We start from the raw sequence: 18621 nt of genomic DNA on the forward strand, positions 1-18621 counted from the left end.
GCAGCACTATGTTTAATTAATGATCTAAATAATGTTCCTCTTGAGAGAAAAGGACAAGCCTGTAAAATTGCAATAAATCAAAAATACTAGATAAAATGAATTACAAAACAAATTTTCTGTAATTAAGCAATTTCAGAGAGTATTCAATAGATTTTCTCCATGGTATCATTTCAAGTTAAAGCCCTCATCTTTATTTTCTTTTACTCTAACGATCCTTTGTATTTTACTTCTTAAGGTTGCTTATCCTTCAAGACAGACTATGTCGTCATTTGAGCACAAAGACTTGAGAGAAGCATTTCTCGAGCAGAGGTTCATTTAAATAACAGATAATTGCCAGTTCCGTTAATTGACGCTCCACAATGAACGACAGTAAGAGGGTTACCAAGATTTCGCGGGTGCTCAGTGTCTCAACGATATCACGCCTATCTCTAAGAACGATTTTAACGAGTACAAATAGATCCTAGCTCAAATTTTTTTTCATTACTTCCTTTGTCATTCTCATCATGCCCCATTTTATTAGACATCTATCTCTCATTCAACACTGCACTAAAAATTAACAGAATGTCTAGAAGAATTGATTGTAAAACCCAGACTACATCAATAATTACTTTGGATAATAAATTAATTATTCTAAAGTATTTAATGTATTTTCGTAGCAAGTTATTATATGTCTGATGCACATCAGATTATATAGACTGCGTTTGATAGTACAGCTCGTAAGTGGTTGGGCAGAGATAATCAATGTTGAGTCTGAGAGTACTCGAACAAACAATATACGATGTAGATTGGTGAAATTGGCACCTGAATATGCTTTGTATATGTGTCGTCCATTGGGTACTACTTGATTATCGACCTGCAATATCTACTCAAGATGTGTATCACTGCCGCCAGGATATGGCAGACGTTCGCCGGAACAACGCCACATTATCCGAACAGCTGACACGGTCACGACCGCTAATTGAACCGTTTATTGCTGCTGGCTTCAAACTATTACGTACACCACTTGCTTACACTGCATTTGCTGGCCACCCTCATCCGATCATTTAAATAGATGAATCCTTTGAATTTATATTTTCGAAAACAATATATTGTTTACTCAATAAAAACCTGGGAATCATTTAATCGAGTCATTGCAACTATACCAGTACAGTTGGTTTATTGATTTCATACGACAGTTTCGTGGAATATAATGTTTATTTATTTATTAATTCCCTATCAATAATAAAATCTTGTCGGAATGACAAAGTAATGGGGAATATCGGCATGCAGTCTATTACCTCGGACTTCTTATATTCCGGAACTCACGGCCATGAGAAAGGTGAATGTGCTTTGGGTGCTTTATTGTATGACTGTGAAGAATCATATAAGAGAATATAAGCTTTATTATCATAGTGCCGCTGTTTTCAACTTTATGAAGATACATACACTCGATGTAGTATATTTCAATTGAGGGTCTAAGACTTGATGTAACGGAAGGTTGAAGTTCATTGTATATTTTGTACATTGTTACTTTTTAGTTCACAACTATTATCATTGTATATATTTCAAAAGTTGTCCCATATTTTTTTATATTTATTCAACACTAATTTGCTGGAGAAACCTTTTTTTGAATTCAAAAAACATATTGTTAGAAGTTTCACAACGTGCTGACCCATTTTATGAGTTGAACTGAATTAAAATTGGTTACAAATTTTGTATAATTAGATTTTTGAAATATTTCGGAATTTATTTTATCAACTTATAGACGAGTAGATGATTTTTTGACCCTTACATCGACTTTGGATCTTCATAACTCTCATATAAGTCATCTAATGATGATCGTAAGGGGGTATATGGAAACTTTAGGATCTAAGCTAAACATACATATCCATAAAAAACGTTAAAAAAAATTATTTCACCCTCAAAATTGCCAAAATACTTGCCAAACTCACAACAAAATGCAACTTTTTTATATTTTAGCGATTTTGAGGGTAAAAAAATTTTTTTTGACCTAGTTTATGGATATGTATGTTTAGCTTAGATTCTAAAGTTTCTAAAACTTCCCTAAAAACGGCTATTGGACCGTCCGTTCATAAGTTATAAGGGTTGAAAGTCAAGGGGATGATGATTTTTAATGTGTATTTAGTTTTACTCGTTTTTGAGGGTGTTAAAGTGAATTTTTCCAGGCTGTGCCCCGATTTCGTATTTCTACGCATCAAGACGAAGAGAATGAGTGGTCAAACTTGAAAATCGAAGTACTTTTATTTTTTGGCCTAAAAAAATGGAAAGGGGTACCACTTGCCATTTTTTCGGGTCGAAAAATCAAAGTTGTCCGATTTTCAAGTTTGACCACTCATTCTCTTCGTCTTGATGCCTAGAAATGCGGAATCAGGTCAAACATACAAAAAATCAATTATTTCACTCCTAAAATGGGGTAAAACGGGAACTTGCTTTAATTTCAGCAATAATTATGCTCCAATTATGATTTTAACTATATCGACTGTTTCCCTTTCGTCTAGATCTTTCATATGACTCCTCGATCAACCCCCTGGCATCATTAGCATAGAAGTTATTCACATTTTCATGTCTTACAGTTTTTCGCCAATATATCTTTATATCTCTACTTTTATTATATTTATTGTTTTTGCAAGTGGACAACATTTAAAGTACGTTTCGAGTAGAAAGGAAAAATTTTTTCATACAGATGAATTGAAATTAGATAAAAATTTTGTATAATTAGATTTGTTTTTAAATATTTCATATGTCTATGAATTTATTTTATTAATGAGTACTCGTTTATAATCACACGGGAAAAAAAAAACATTTTTTTATATCAGTCAAATAATTACTTATGCTAAGTAAATAATTAATTAAAATAAATATTTAATAATCTATTTAATGAATTATTTATTTAGCATAAACAATTATTTACCTGATCCTATAGTAATCATATATTTACTTGATCCTACAATTTATTTTTTTTCAGTGCAGAATTATTATTTTATTCAATTTACATCAAATTCAGTATCGATCTCCGCTGGGAATAACGACTTATTATGTTTTGACTGCAGCAACAATACATCTTTTTTCTGTATCGCTATGTCCTACAAGAATATAATTATTTGACACTCAATAGAGTGCCGATAGTGGACATCAAATGACATGACTCGAACATATGCTCAGGTCTTTGACGAGCGTCACCATTAGTGCCGTTAATTGTCAATCACCCGTCCGAGTAAACATTGCTTCCCAAATGCATGTTGTTGAGTGTCAGGTACATACATATACCGTATATATATTTGCGAACATCAGCGAAAATACTCTACTATTACTTTCAAGCTCTTGAGCTCTATTGAAGACTCAACCTACGTTGATATTGAAAATTTAAAATGGAGAAATAATCGTATCAATCCAGACATATCCACTGAATAATTTTTTTCCCCTTTTATTCTCATAAATGGAAAGAATTGTGTATTACAAAATTCACTTGAAAAATAGATTAGACAGATAATTTTTATTCTAATGAAATACTTTGTTGTGAACAGTTGTTTTTTCAAGAGTGCATAATCATCGTTACCCTCTGTAATTATAATGCATATAGAAAGTTGAAAAAGAAAAAGAAAACATGTAATTACAGTTAGTTGAAAGGAAATGATGATAATAGATGATCTTGTATTTGATCTACAAAATATGTTGAAACTTTAAATATTTGAAATGTTACGGTCAACACTATTATTTAGGTTTCAAAGTTTCTACAAGCAAGTGAAACGGGGGAGAATAACTATTTTGGTAAAAGGGTGCCCGTGGGAGTATGATCCGAGTGGTGTGTTTTAACCCCTCGGTTTCATGGGGGTAGGCCAAACTCGGCCATGGTAGTACTGAACGTGGTAATAAAATGTTCTATCGTTAAGCGACGACTCCGTGGAGATCTTTCCTCTTGCGATTAGCACGCTGGAGAATATAATTGAGTTACAAGTTGAAAAGGGTAGCTATAACTTTGGGGACAGAATCGCTTGTTGCTTATTAATCAATAAGAGAGAGAGAGAGGAAGAGAATACATAACTTTTCACCTTCTATTGTCTCCATTTCTATTGACTATTATATTATCAGAACAAACTAAACAGAACATTTTTCAAGAACTTTTGATCAAATATTTTCATCAGAAAAAACAAGAATTTTTTTTATAAAATAATTATATCACTTTTTACTGGATGTTTTTTTACGGTCTAGAAGAGACATTTAGCTCTTTATCGATTAGAGAGAAATTAGAATTGTAAAATATAGAAAAAGTCTAAGGTAAATATTTTATTAGTGTAGTGACTGTTGAATAACTCAGCGGAAATGTCTCTATAAACGAGTTCACCACCGTCATTGATTAACATGTACGATTAGATCAGGGATTAATAATCAGCACGACAGAATATTATATAGAATCAATTCACCATCAATAAAATTTCTACTGCTACAACTAGAAGCACTTTAGTGTTTTAAACAAATAATTCAAACTGTCATATATTTACACTTGATAATAATCTATGTCTGGTTGTATTTTTTATCACTTTCCACTTCTAAAATGGATCAAACCCTCATTAGATAGTTGGCTGAGTTATTAGTTGGACTAATCTTCTATTTAAATTCGATAAACTGTTTTTCATAGACCATTAAAGATAGTTTATAATTAATTCAGCTCACAGAGTTGATATTCAAAGCACAAATATTGTAGATCAGAATTATTTATTAGATGATCTGAATGATGACCTTTATTGTGCTTACTGCTTTAACGCATCATGCATTCAATCGGCCACAAATGTTTCCTGTACTCGCAAAAGCATTGAAATCTCAAAGTGGTTTCATGAATTCTCCGGAAAACGTCTCCGAGGATCATCCATCCACTGGTTATGAAGTTGGAAACTGTAACTCTGCAGCTGGTGCCACATGGCCTAGCCTCCTTTCCCTTCTACAGTCACCACAATGCTCTTATGTTCAACCCTTGGCCAACTTTACTCATTTGCGATAATGTATGGTCGTCCATTAGGGATAGAAGTCGGTGTGGCTTCACTTTTGCACTGTTCACTCAGGTAACTCGTCCGTAGATGACTTGGTCATGAGATATATACTTAAGTAGTTGGAATATATGAATTCAATGTACAAAGTAGAAGCTCCGTTGGTAATTAGTAATTAGACATGGTGACCCGTTAAGTCTTTTCCGTGTTCTCAGGATGACTGCTCGCTTAGTATTCAACGAATGTGATGTTTTAAATGAGTTAAATATTACATAGCATTCAAGCATTTCTTAATGACCGCGAAATAATTCATAATTTTTAACTTCAATGAAGTTTGCTATTTCTTTTTATTAAGGAGATTAATTTTAATGGAAGGTTAAACTTTTTTTTTTTATAAACTACCGAATTATTTTGAAATTTCATGGTAATAAATGGATAAAATGAGTAATAAGTTATAAAGTAATGAATTTATAAAATGTATTGAATAATTATATGAGTAATTCCATATTATTTGTTAAATATTGATAATAATAATAATTCATATGTTGATAATGCATATATTTTAATGAAGCCGTTTAATATTAATAGCGTTTATTACTAGAATTATTATTAAAATTGATAAACATTATTAAATATGAAGAATATTTTTTGCAACATAGTCAATATAATTAATTAATTGTTGAGAAATATTCATTATATGAAAAGGATAGAAAAAAAATATACATCATTAAAGTGTAGTTTTGACGTAAAATGAAAAGTATCAATGATTTTTTTTCATCAATTGTTCCTGAGTTTATTGTATTCACTGATTATCCGGCTTCATCAGTATCTCCTTATGTTATATTCTATCGGAATACAGTGTCAGAGGCGGTTGTATGAACGATGATACTTGATTTATGTATGGCGTGGGCCTGGGGCTGCGAATGAAACGATTGTAACTAAGATTTATTTCGCGCTCTTTACCGTCACAATATCAGCCTATAGACCATATAACATACGAACGAGATGTTTCGTATTAAATACAGGTATTCAACGAACACCAGTTCGTACTCGAAGATATGAAAGTAATCATTTAATGTCATAAAAGCCTCGTGTTAAATTGGAATACATTACAGAATGTCGTCAGAGTGTGAAGATTCCTTTTGGGACAGTCGTAAAAAATTAAAAATAATCTTTTATTAATTACTTTTCATCATCGCATTTCATTTAAACATTGAAAATTTATTAAGAAAATAAAATATTCCATGAATATTGATCATATCAATTAATTTAATTATTATTAAAAATAAATTTTGGTTTTATTTTCTTGATTCTATTTCTAGATAAAAATAATTATAATTTAGGAATATTTAAGAAAAGGAAAAATTTCTTTTGATTAATTGATTAATGTTTTAGCAAAGTCTTGATTGAATTATTGCCAAAGGTAAAGTAAATGTCACAACTTTAAAACTTGAAAAAAAATATGTAGTGCTTTGATCTTACGGATGAAGAAGCAAACAGAGTGATATCAAAATAACAAGTCAACCTTTTTCCTTTCTCTGGTAAACGTACACCATACGTGTCTCTGCACATGTCTGACAATATTTATATACACATATACAAGTTACTATATAGCTAACGCGTTGACTACGTGCAAGAAGATATTTTTCGAATATCAAGCAGAGCAAAGCGTGCGCTTTTGCGTGACATATTCTGCATTGCTTGTACAACAGAGTTATGTAGGTGCAGTCTCCGCGATGTAACGTGTCCAGTTCACCTGACGTTTCAACGAATGAACATGGGTGACCAGTTATACTATATGAACATAATTCTACCTGCACTACACGTGTGACTGAAATCTGCATTACAGACATGTAAACTAAAATATATTCATTTTCATCATTTAACAATAATAAATAATTACTAAAATACATTTTTTCCTTTCGTTTATTTATTTTTTTTTTATTCATTCATTGAAAAATTAAATACATTTTTAATTTATTTTTAATGTGATTCTTTTTATCAAACTTGTTTCAGTAAATGAAAAAATATTTAAATAAATACGAAAGTTGTCAAAATATGTGAAACGATAATAACTTTAAAGTGTTACTTAATTGCTTTTAGTTACAGAACCATAAACACAATATTTATTCACATTCAAGACATGTAATGAGATTTCTCGTCTTTAATTAAATTTGCAAATGAGCTGATATTAGTAGCTATAATATTAAGCATATCATCCAACTTTCAACATTGGTTGGTACCTTTCATAACTAAAAAAGTGACAGTAGCTGAGATAATGTGAGTTGAAATTGATAAAGCTAATAGCAAATTCATGATGATGCAAATATATAAATATATTTTTTTTTAATAAAACATCATATATATCAAGAATATTAATGATAAATTCAGTAATTAGTAAGTATCTGTGACTTAATTACAGTTAAGTTTCTGTATGATGTACATGATTTTGTTTTAAATCGTTAGGTAAATATTGTTAGAGAAACGTCAGAGGTTGTAAGTTCCATTTATCCTGTACAACCACGATGAACTCCCTGCATACTCGCGTAATACTCACGATAAGTCCTGTGGCCATGTGGCATTACGTGTCTCGCATCTCCAAGAGCTGCGCGAACTCAGGGCGTTTCAAAATTGTGTACCGTAAATCCTGCGGTAATCCTGTTCCCGTGCACCTATTTCGATAAAACTTAGCAATTCCCGCTTGCAAAATCACAAATTCTGTGGCTCGTTTATAAATGAGGGTACAGTAAAAGTTTGCATTATGTACACATAAAAAAAAAAAATAAATAAAAAATTGATATGCGAGAAAACGAAAAAATTGTATAAAAGTTTTAATTAACAGAAAAAAAAATTTAAATATACTAAAAAATGTTGCATTCAAAATATTTAAAATTTTTGATTATTATAGATCTCATTAAACTATTAAAAAGCTTTATCAATCAATCTTTTTCAAGCCAAATATTTTATTTCCTACTCTAAAACAAAATTTTTTATCTACATTTGTTTTAATAATCGAATGATCAAAATTTACCATTTTTCATCATTCAATGTAATCTTGAATGGTTTATAAAAACAGATGTCTTTGGTTAAGCAAAAAAAAAAAGAAGCGTAAAAATATTTTTGCATAGAGGATTGGCTTTTTATTTTAGGAATTTATCGTTCTATATCTCATAACACGATCTGATGTCAATAAAGAAAACAAGAGAAACAACTAGGATGGCGGAAGTGACTGGTGGAACGATCACAGAAAAACATTGATAAAGTTTATAACCCCAACGTTAAAGGCTCAATATATTGCCGGATGAATCGTATACGCAGGTCAGATAAATACCAGAGGAACAATAGGTTGACGGGAGAGGGTATGGAAAATGGTTGGAGGAATAATGGACGTCGATTTATAATCGGAACGAGACGAGTTTCTGTGTGTTGGTCGTAGCACCGGCGTTTGTAATCCGGCTATCCAAGAGAGACTCTCACGTTGCCTAGCAGCTTCTCGCGCGAGAACTTGTAGCGATCTGTAACCGTCTACGTCTGTCGTCGGATTCAGTGACGAGGGGCACGATCCCATCGTAGAATGGCAGCCCGGGAAATTAGATGTTCCAAGCTGCTGTCTAGGAATTACGAAACGTCGTTGGAAACGAGATACTCTGTTTCATGAAAGACCACGAACGTGTGCCGAATCGTAGCCTATTCAGAAATTGATCTCTCTTATCTGCCAGACTTATAAGAACCTTCAATTTAATGGGGACATTTAATAGAAGTGAACTATGACAAGGCTTCGCGTTTGATGTAACAAATTCAAAGGGGCTAGAGGTAGTATGATAAAATCTAAATCACTTTCTTTAGATTTAGGTGCTTGTTAGGAGACTTTGGACAACTACAAAGACAAACTATCACCTAGTATGATCAAAGTAAGTTCACTGGTTTTATTAATCATTTTGGATTCAACTGAGAGCTAAACCTGTCTGGTGAGAAGAAAAACAATTGAAACAATCTTCAATCCATCAAAAAAAAAAGTGTATAAATCTCTTAATAAACTGATCATTTTTATTTGTCTGATCTTTGAGAGGGTGATATCTGATGATAATATCCAACAGAAGAAAACTACGACAACGAAATAATTGAGAATGAAGCTTTTGAAACGACAAACTCGAGGGAGCAGATGAGAATAACGTGAGATTACCTTATTCTTGTGATCCCTCTTACCACTATTCTCTTCGAGTGGTCCTCGGTGGCTCATGACTCTCCATTATTGTAACTGCGGAACGTCTGTTCCCGAGCTTTGAATTAATTATCTTAACAGAGCACACGAGTGTGTATTTTAAATATTAACTTAACCACCATCTTTTAAATCACTGAGACGTCGCCTCTTTGAACCCATAACTAAATCATGACATTCACTTCAAAGTTTACTTTTATGACTTTTTAAAAATATCTCATCAAGTTGATGTAGTTTGTATTTAACATTTACTTTGCCAATGTTTTAAAAATATTTTTTTATTATTGAAGCTTTTGAAAAACAAAACTTCTAAATTTAATTTGCTATTGATAAAATATTGCTTTGTAAATGATAAATCAAGGGAAAAATTTGTCTGGTATTTTGAATGGATTTCGGAATATGTGATTTTTTATTTAATATTCAAAAGAAAAAAAATTCCATCTGTTGGTGAGCTTTATTCACAATTGAGTATTACGTTTTACGATAAAAAAAATTCCGAAATATTGTCAAAGCTTTGGAATTTAATCATTTCCGATTCCTGTTTTTCCAATGTCAAAAGCTTGTTTTCATTTTTTTTTTTTTTTTGAGGGTTCTATAGTATTAATTCAGTTCAGTTTAATACTTGATTATTTTTTTATTTCGGTAAAAATTGAAATATTTAATCCACAAATTATATAGTTATTGCTATTTTATCAATTTTTTATTTGTCAATAATAGGTTTCCATGAAATAAAATAAATGTCCAAGTTTGCTAATTATTTAGAGTGTATAAAAAACAAATTTAACGAGAGGAAAAAAAAAAATTTAATGTTAAAACTTCATTCCCAGAAACAATATAAAGACTCTAAAATGCTTGATAATGGTTTTCAAGGTCTATAATAGATAGACTTTTATATCTCTAATTGACACCATTCAAGGTGTGAATAATACTGATAACATGGACCACCATAATGTAAAATTGTTTTAAGATAAAATGTTTAGATCTATTACATATTTCTTCAACTTTTGAATTTTTAAATTGAGTTTCTTTCAAACAATTATGGTATTAAAAGTTTTACAGAGTTTTATACGGATACTGAAAAATGAAAAAACTTTAGTCTTTGTCTTTTGGATTAATTTTTTTTTTCTCATCTTACTTTATTTTTCATTTGATTAAAATTGATCGGAAGTTAGAGATTGTCTAATTAAATTGAACATTATATATACATATATATATTTCTTTAATTAAATTTATCAAAAAGTTGGGTAAATAATTATGTAGTGTATCAATTACATATACGAAGAGAAAGAGAATCGAGAAAAAAATTTAAGAAAAATACTTCTTAAAAGATGAAGCACTATCTATAATGACTCTGACGACAGCTTTAACTACTACCTTTATATAATGTTGCTCCACCCACCATCATTAAAAGAAAAAGCACACTTTAAGATGAGACAGATTTTAAAAGGTTCTATAAATAATTGAAGAAATGAAAAAATTTGTCAAATTCCATCCGATATATACTTGTACTATTATAAAATACAAAAGTAATTTCAAGCTTCTATTAACTCTTCATCAAGCATCTCAAAAAATAAATAAAGTAGAATTTTTGATTTCTATCGTCACTATAATAGGGGAGCTTGTGTTTAAATAATATGACCATGTTAGACATTTTATGCTATCTTGCATGTACTTAATCCCACGATCACAGATTAGTGCAGAATCATCGATTGGCACAAATCACCCCACGGATATTTTACTCCTATCTGATGAACTAGATATCAGCAAATTCCAGTAAATAAGGAGTCATTATTTCCAATGAAACTGGTATCTCTAAATGATTCAAGTAAATAATAAAATGGAACGAGTTTGAAAATTGGTCTAGAGGCAAAAAACAAAAACGATTCATTCTTCCAGGTGAGACTTAGATACTTTAGCGGATTTAACACGATGTAGGTGGTTGTTAAAAAAAGAGTTAGCGATAGAAAGTAGCGCGGACTTACGGTGTACCTACTTCCAAGGTGATTTACGGTTGAGTTTCCTGGGACAGGAAATTCGTTAGGGCATTCCGGGGGTTTGAGATGGTCTCCAGCACGCACTGTACCGTGCAAGATAATGTTAACGAGTACTCCGAATACCGTTTGCTCATGATTCTTCCTTAATACGAGTATGTCGTGACTTCCTTCTCTATAGCATTGATTCGGCTCTCCATTCTTTCCGCTTCATGGTCTTTTCTAGTTCATCGGTTATTCCTTAACTAAACGAAAACGATAATACTCGTAATGACGCTACCATTTCATTTTTTTCTTTCTTTATTTTCTCAGTAACTAGGCAAGAATAAAATGTTTTAACGACTTTGACGATGGATAACAAACATGACTGGAGATTTATACTCGCGGAAGTGAGTGGTTGTGAAATTTAAAATTTTTATCGACTAAAAAATCATAATGATACGCAGAAAATATTTTCTTGTCAGAATAGATTAAAGATTAGTACAATTATATGTCTAAACTCACTAGGGTTGAGTACATGTCGTTATTTTTATTTTCCAAAGGTTCCTGAAGTAGTTGATGTCTGAAAAAAGAAGAAAAATATATAAATTATCGATCATTTGATTAAATGAATGATTATTACTCAATAAAAAAAGGCACAAACGATGATATGTAAAGAAAGGTCAATTTTAAGAAAAGTTTTTATTATTTTAAATTGTAAAAGTATGAAAAATCAACATTTTTGTATAAATTTTTTTTTTAATTTGTTTATTTTTTTGTGTAGATTATGAAAAAAAATATAACAACTTCATACGATAACTTGTAAAAAAGTTGTCAACAATTATACGTGAATGAGTGTGTTTACATGAACATTTAAAGCCCTGAATCCATTATAAATCTTCATTTTTTACCATTTCTATAATTTTTTTCGTAAATCCGACGTAAAAACGAAGATTTTAGAAAAAAAATCACTTAAAAATATTGATTTTTCGATTTTCTAGAGCCAAAAAACGAGAGGACCGCGATAGAATAAAATTACCAAATAAACGAAATAATGACTAAAAAAAACCAATGATAAAAGTTTTTGTTGAGCTAATGAATTGAAAAGTTTGATCGAATAAAAAAATTTTATAATGGAAAGATGTGATAAAATGTAATTTGTGGGTTAAAAGTAATTCCGTTTCACGTTATTGGTATAGGTCGACTACACAGAGCAAATATTTTAACGCGAAAATAATACACGCAGTGATAGACTGCTAGTCTGTATGACTATACCATTTCATTTAACGAATGAAAATGAATGTGACAATAATCTACAAATCGTCAACTGTAGATCGAAACGTCAACGGCACATGGAGGGGTGAGAATGAGAGAAGACCAGACTATTTTGAAAGCGCATGCATCACGACATTGGTATTTTCACAATCCAATGAAATAACCACCACGAGATAAATAACAGCAAGGGTGGCTGTTGTGAAAAATTGGTTAAAGCTAATATAAATGTTGACCTACATCGTTTGAAACGGGCAAACACGCAAACATCGACCACGTCCAAATGACTTAACTTGATACCTGCCTACACGATCATTCGGTGTTAAAACCGAACAAAAAAAAAATTATGTTTCAGACCTTTATCAAACTGGACTGACTTATGCTCGGAATTCATTTTATTGTCCTCTCATATAAGAATCTCAAACAACTACAAGGAGGCGTGCAAAGTACTACGAGAAACTATTTTATAAAATTAGGTGAGCGTATAAAAAATTTATTATCCCTTGTCACTTCCTACGATCACTGTAAATAATTAAGTCCAGCATGCACAAGCTATATTTTAAGGCAGTCATATTACAGTATTGCTACGATCGATCATTATAAATGAGGCTTTTCATCATTCCTTACGTTAAAATAATTCACTTTCGATATAAAAATAACTGCAAAAAATTTCATCATTAAGTTTATTGTAGGTACATAAGATTATTCTTCATAATATATTGTCGTGCTTTAGTAAAAAAATTATTACATTTTTAATACTCGCTTATTACGTTACGTTGAGAAAGGAATATTTTTTGAGTGTGAAGTTGGTAATAATATACTGCTAAAAATTTCTTCTCTATGTGAGCGAATTATTTAATTTAATTGCAATTTTTCATCATTTAGAAATTAATGGTAATATATATTTTCATAAATAAAATTATATTTTGTTACTGAAAAATATTTTTAATTAAAAAACTTTTCGTTTCTGTCAATCATTATATGTAAATAAAAGATTAAATTATTATGAAAAGACGGTAAAATAAAACCAAATAAAGAAGTTTATTTAAAATTAAATGAAATTACAAGTACTGTAAAGAAATTAAAAGCTATAAAGTTTTATCGTTTACGTAGTCAGTTTATTCTATTTCTTACTTGTTGTTTTAAACAAAAAAAATATGTACTTTACGATAAAAAGCTTTCTGCAATCATAGTGTCCTCATAAAATGCACTTAGTACTTATTCTTTTTAGTACTGGCTCTTAAAATAGACATAAAAAAATTTCTCTTACATTCCCTTGCATATACTTAACATTGTAGTGCTATAAACATAATTGTTGCTGACACTATTTTAGTTTTCATACATTAACTAAGTCAAAAGCATGCCATCCATCACGGTAAGCATTCTTTTAGGGAATGAAAAAAGTGATTACTTTAACTATAAAAAATTAAAGCTATTGCAAATATTGATTTATATATATTTCGTGTTAGAAACCAACACATAAATAACATTAAATCTAAGAAAAAAAAAAAATAAGTAAAAAAGATACTTAAAACTTGCGAAGGAGCTCTCGATCTTGTGGTCTTAGTGAATGAATAATGTAAAGGGCATCAAGTTGAATGATTTAAAAGTAAAAGTCTTGAATGACATAGCGAGAAAAGGAAGAGAAAAGTAAAGTTTTGGTGTTATATTCGTCTCGCGGGATATAGATCAGGAATCAGCCCTTTTTCTGCATTTCTCAGCTCCTTCAAAACTGGCTTTAAAACGTATTTTTAATTCAAAATTTTACCCTAGTAAGTTAAAAAATAGTTTCCCTATTTTCATAAATTTCAATTGTTTTCATTCAGTGATCTCCGAAATTTAAATTTATTAAAAGTTTCAACATGATCAAATGACTTTGCTAGTGTATTTAATTAACTTTTACATTCAAAAATTTTTCAATTTTAAAGTATTGATTTCTTGTAGTATCCAAAAGACTCATCGAATAGTTTAGCAATCAATAGAAAGGTATAAAAAAAAGTGATTCCAACTCAATTGATCACTAAATTTATAACTTATGATCGTAATAAGTCTCTATCGATTAAAAATAGAAGCTTTTTGTCGACTTTTTATGTCAAATTGAGCACAGCCCACCCGCTTTATTCATACGTGCGATCGCGTCGATTTCTAATCTTGATTCGCATAAATCGTACGTTAGATAAAAGGTGAAAGCACCAATGGAATAGATAATAACATAAGCACTTGTGGGAGGTCGATAGGACAAGTGCCCTAAGTTTGTTCTCAATAAGGTGTATGTATATGCAGATCAAGCGGAATTTAGACGTATCAAGGGAATATGACAAGGCAAATAAGTATGCAATGCCAACTATCTCCTTTTGCTTGTCGCGTTCCACGCCAGTGAACAACGACACGAGTGATCATTGCCGCGTTCGTGCTGCGACCGCGAAATTGCCAGTACAGGTTTGAGAGTCTCTCTGAAAAGCTTCTGGGTCACTTGTATAAGTTACATTAGACTTTCTTCTTTTGCATTAATAAACCATAAACGATGTCTGAGTGTCATGCATGTAAACTATATATGTATGTCCTTATATACCTATATCTTGTCTCCAAAGAAGCAAATATAGCCTTCATATGAAAAATAATAATACAAAAAAAAAAAAAATGCAATGATCAACTACTTGACTTTTCAAGTATCGTAATTTATTAATCATAATAATTTCTTATACATATTCCATTTATAAAAAAAAAAATTCACGATCTCGAAAGAAAAATTCGTCTCATAAATCAATAAATAAAATATTCATTATCACCGTTTAATTATTTTTATAAAATTAACATTTTTTTCAAATATTTTATATCAACTTGTCAACCTGTTATACCTGAATGAGTCTACTTGAGTAACTTTAGCCTACACTTTGTTCATTCGATTGCCTGATTATTTTATTATTTATATCAGCACAGTGCTCTTAAAAAGTCAATAAAAAACATTATCAAAGAGTATAGAGAATTTTTGTATAATTTTTCTGAATATCAAAACGAATAAATAAAACATTCGTAATATAATGTGAATTTAAATAATAAATACAAGAATAAAGAGAATATTTTCAATTGATATTAATCCCTGCAGCTTTTGGATGTTACTGTATGAATAATAATTAAAATAAATATGATTAAATTATGTATTCTCGTAATATATTACGGTGCTATAATTTCTAATATATTGAATGTCTCTTAAGCAATTTATTTTAATTAGATACTTGTAAGGTAATTATGCAATAATTTTTTCATCGAAATCACCACTTGTAGGGTTTTTAAATAAAATAAAAAATAGTATCCTTGGACGATCACATTCTGTCTGTTTTTCTCCGACATCTGGCTAGTGTCACTCATCGAACCGACTTTGATACATATCGTATAAAACTCGAGACGGTGAATTGAACGATGGACAGGTGAGTTTCAAACAGATTTACCGGCACTTTTGCTCACCATTAATGAGTGCGCCAATCTCACGCCAAGTATATAAACCTTCGACGACGTTCAGCTTCGCACTCATTGTCACGCAACGAAGAAACCCAAGATAGAAAACGCCAGAAATAATCGGTCGGCCTTGCACATTTAAAAGTATTCGTCCATAAGAGACACGACATTGTGCTAAGGTAACAGCTGCTCCCAACTCTTCTCGCCGTCTGGATACAGATCCAACATGTCCCGAGAATTGCATGAGAATAGAAGATAAAGGAAAAAATGTGAAAATGTGAAAGTTAAAAGTATATGACATGAAGAATGCTCTAGTGTACTTTTAAGACTGAAAGCTCAGCAAAAATGACATATTAAACAACAAAAAATCCTAATGAACGATAATTCTTATGAGAAAATCGTGACATTGTTCATTGTCATTTAAACAATGACCTTTTTTCGTTTTTATATGTATGTATGTCTATATACAAGCCGGATGTAGGTAATACGTAGTACATGCGTGCGAGTTGCATCGTAAACTTTCATCTATGCGTCTCCCATATACGATGTATAAATTCTCTCGATGTTTGTTAATCGTAATTTATATATCATTAAAGAGACTTTATATATACAAACCAAGAGAAATGTCTTCTGAGTTTCACGACGTTTTCATACACACAGTGAATAGATCACTTTTCATTTTCAAACAATGTTCCTTGAGAAAGTTATGGATAAATATTTTTGCGTCTATTATATTTATACAATACACCCAATTATCATCTTTTTTCTATTTGTTTATTACATTAAATATATTATCTTTTTTAGGACAATGATCTTTACGCAACAGTATGGCACGTGGAATAAATTATATACAGTCTGTTCTATTTTATATGTAACATTGGAATAATCAAATGGATACTGCGTAATAATTTATGATGAATTATTCATCGTGGTGAAGAGTAACGATGTGAATAATTAAAATATTAAAATAAAAAAATATCATAAAAGTTACATTAAAATTTTACATTGTTTGGATAGACGAGAAAATATTTGATAAATAAAATGATCTAAAGGATTTGTGTTATACCAATTATTTTTTTTTTCCTATTCAATACTAAAAGTAAACTAGATATTACTGGAAAAATATTTGCACAAATGTTTATCTAGATCTACACTGCCACTTCTTAACTCGTATGGATCCTATAAATACCTATAAAAGCCATCAGTATATTTTATTATCAGACTTATTGATATCTCCGTCGAATTTTACGAGTCTTTCTAGATATTTTATATCAGTTTATTGAAATGTTTTCTCGAATATTCTGCTTTTTTCTCATTAGTTGTATATACAACCAGGTAAAATGTTTCACTATGTTACATGAATTAGAAAAACCAATTTCAAATATTGATAATTCATAATATTTTATTTTTTAATAATTCCTCTATATGAAGATAAATTCATAAAACCATCAATTTTAGTGAAGTATTTTATTTTTTTATCGTAGATAAACTGTGCTCCTGGTAGAAATAGGAATGAAGATAGTGATTTTATGTTTTCATCAGATAAAGTATCAATATTTATTCTTGATATAATAAAGATATATCATTGGTACAATTTAATTGTATTTCATGATTTTTTCAATAGGATGGAAACTACATAAACGATGAATTTCATGAGATGAAAGATGCTGTTGATACGACTGCTGAAGATGTAAGTAAAAAATCCTATTGACAATAATCGTAGTAATTTTTTTACAATTATTTATCTCATCAATTGTAGGCGAAGAGATCATTCAATGATAACTACGAAAAAGGCATAGACACAGCAGAAAAGATTGCTGACAATGTAATAAACAATTCTGTTAACTTATTATAATGTTTCGAGAAAAAGAAAACCCAACAATGAAGACATTTACATTTTTTATTTGACAGGTACAACATACCCTTGAAGGTGAACGTCAGGAGCAAGAAGATTTCCTACAAAATGTGGTAGATAAATTAAAATATGATGCTTCAAACTATGCCGAAGGGGTAAAAAATTGAATTAATTTATTAGTGTTTAATATTTTAAAAATAATAATTTTATTAAATACTTTTATTCCATAATAGATACAAAATGTCGCTAACAAGGTTTACGACTCTGGTGTGAACGCTTTTAAAAACACTCGAGAATCAGTTCGTAATTCAGTAGATAAAAGTCTCCAATCGACTGGCAAATTTTTCAATGCTGGTGTGGAAAGTAGTAAAGACAATTTGGCAACATTGTTCACAATTGCCAAAGCACCTTTTAAACAAAGTACTGATTTTTTGTATGGTCTCCTGAAAAATTGATTTCTTTATAAAATAGTTTAATCCTTTTTCTATACAAAATATATTTATGTTCATTTTCTCAATGAAAATTAAATAAAAATATATGCAAAACGCAAAAAAATAATTAACTTGTCAACATAGAATTAAATACATAAACAAATCTTGATATAAAAAGAACACGTGTATGTAAATAATATGATAAATATTAAAAAATTTTTCTCAACTCTCTAGTGGATTAAATATTTGCAAATGAGTTGCTGCACATTTTTGCATGCATAAAGTATATATATATGCATTAATTGTAAGTAGAGCACATTTGTGTAAACTAGATTTATCAATTGTATCATCGACATCGTGCAAATAATTATAGAGGGACACAAAATATAATAAACCCTTCAGTTATTTAAAAACTTTTCATTTCATAGAAAAATAA

At 30.3% G+C, this 18621-nt stretch overlaps 1 protein-coding gene across 1 annotated transcript; it reads left to right on the forward strand.

Moving 5' to 3' along the window:
* The first annotated feature begins 17137 nt into the window (after positions 1 to 17137).
* Positions 17138 to 18296, forward strand: LOC118064779 (uncharacterized). Its single transcript, XM_035079652.1, has 6 exons — positions 17138 to 17234; positions 17384 to 17446; positions 17524 to 17589; positions 17659 to 17724; positions 17811 to 17909; positions 17988 to 18296. The coding sequence occupies exons 1-6, from the start codon at positions 17184 to 17186 to the stop codon at positions 18207 to 18209; spliced, it is 567 nt and encodes a 188-aa protein (XP_034935543.1). The 5' UTR covers positions 17138 to 17183; the 3' UTR covers positions 18210 to 18296.
* Positions 18297 to 18621: the final 325 nt, after the last annotated feature.

Source organism: Chelonus insularis, unplaced genomic scaffold (genome assembly GCF_013357705.1).
Source record: "Chelonus insularis isolate UGA/USDA-ARS -01 unplaced genomic scaffold, ASM1335770v1 contig_117_pilon, whole genome shotgun sequence".
Lineage (NCBI taxonomy): Eukaryota > Metazoa > Arthropoda > Insecta > Hymenoptera > Braconidae > Chelonus > Chelonus insularis.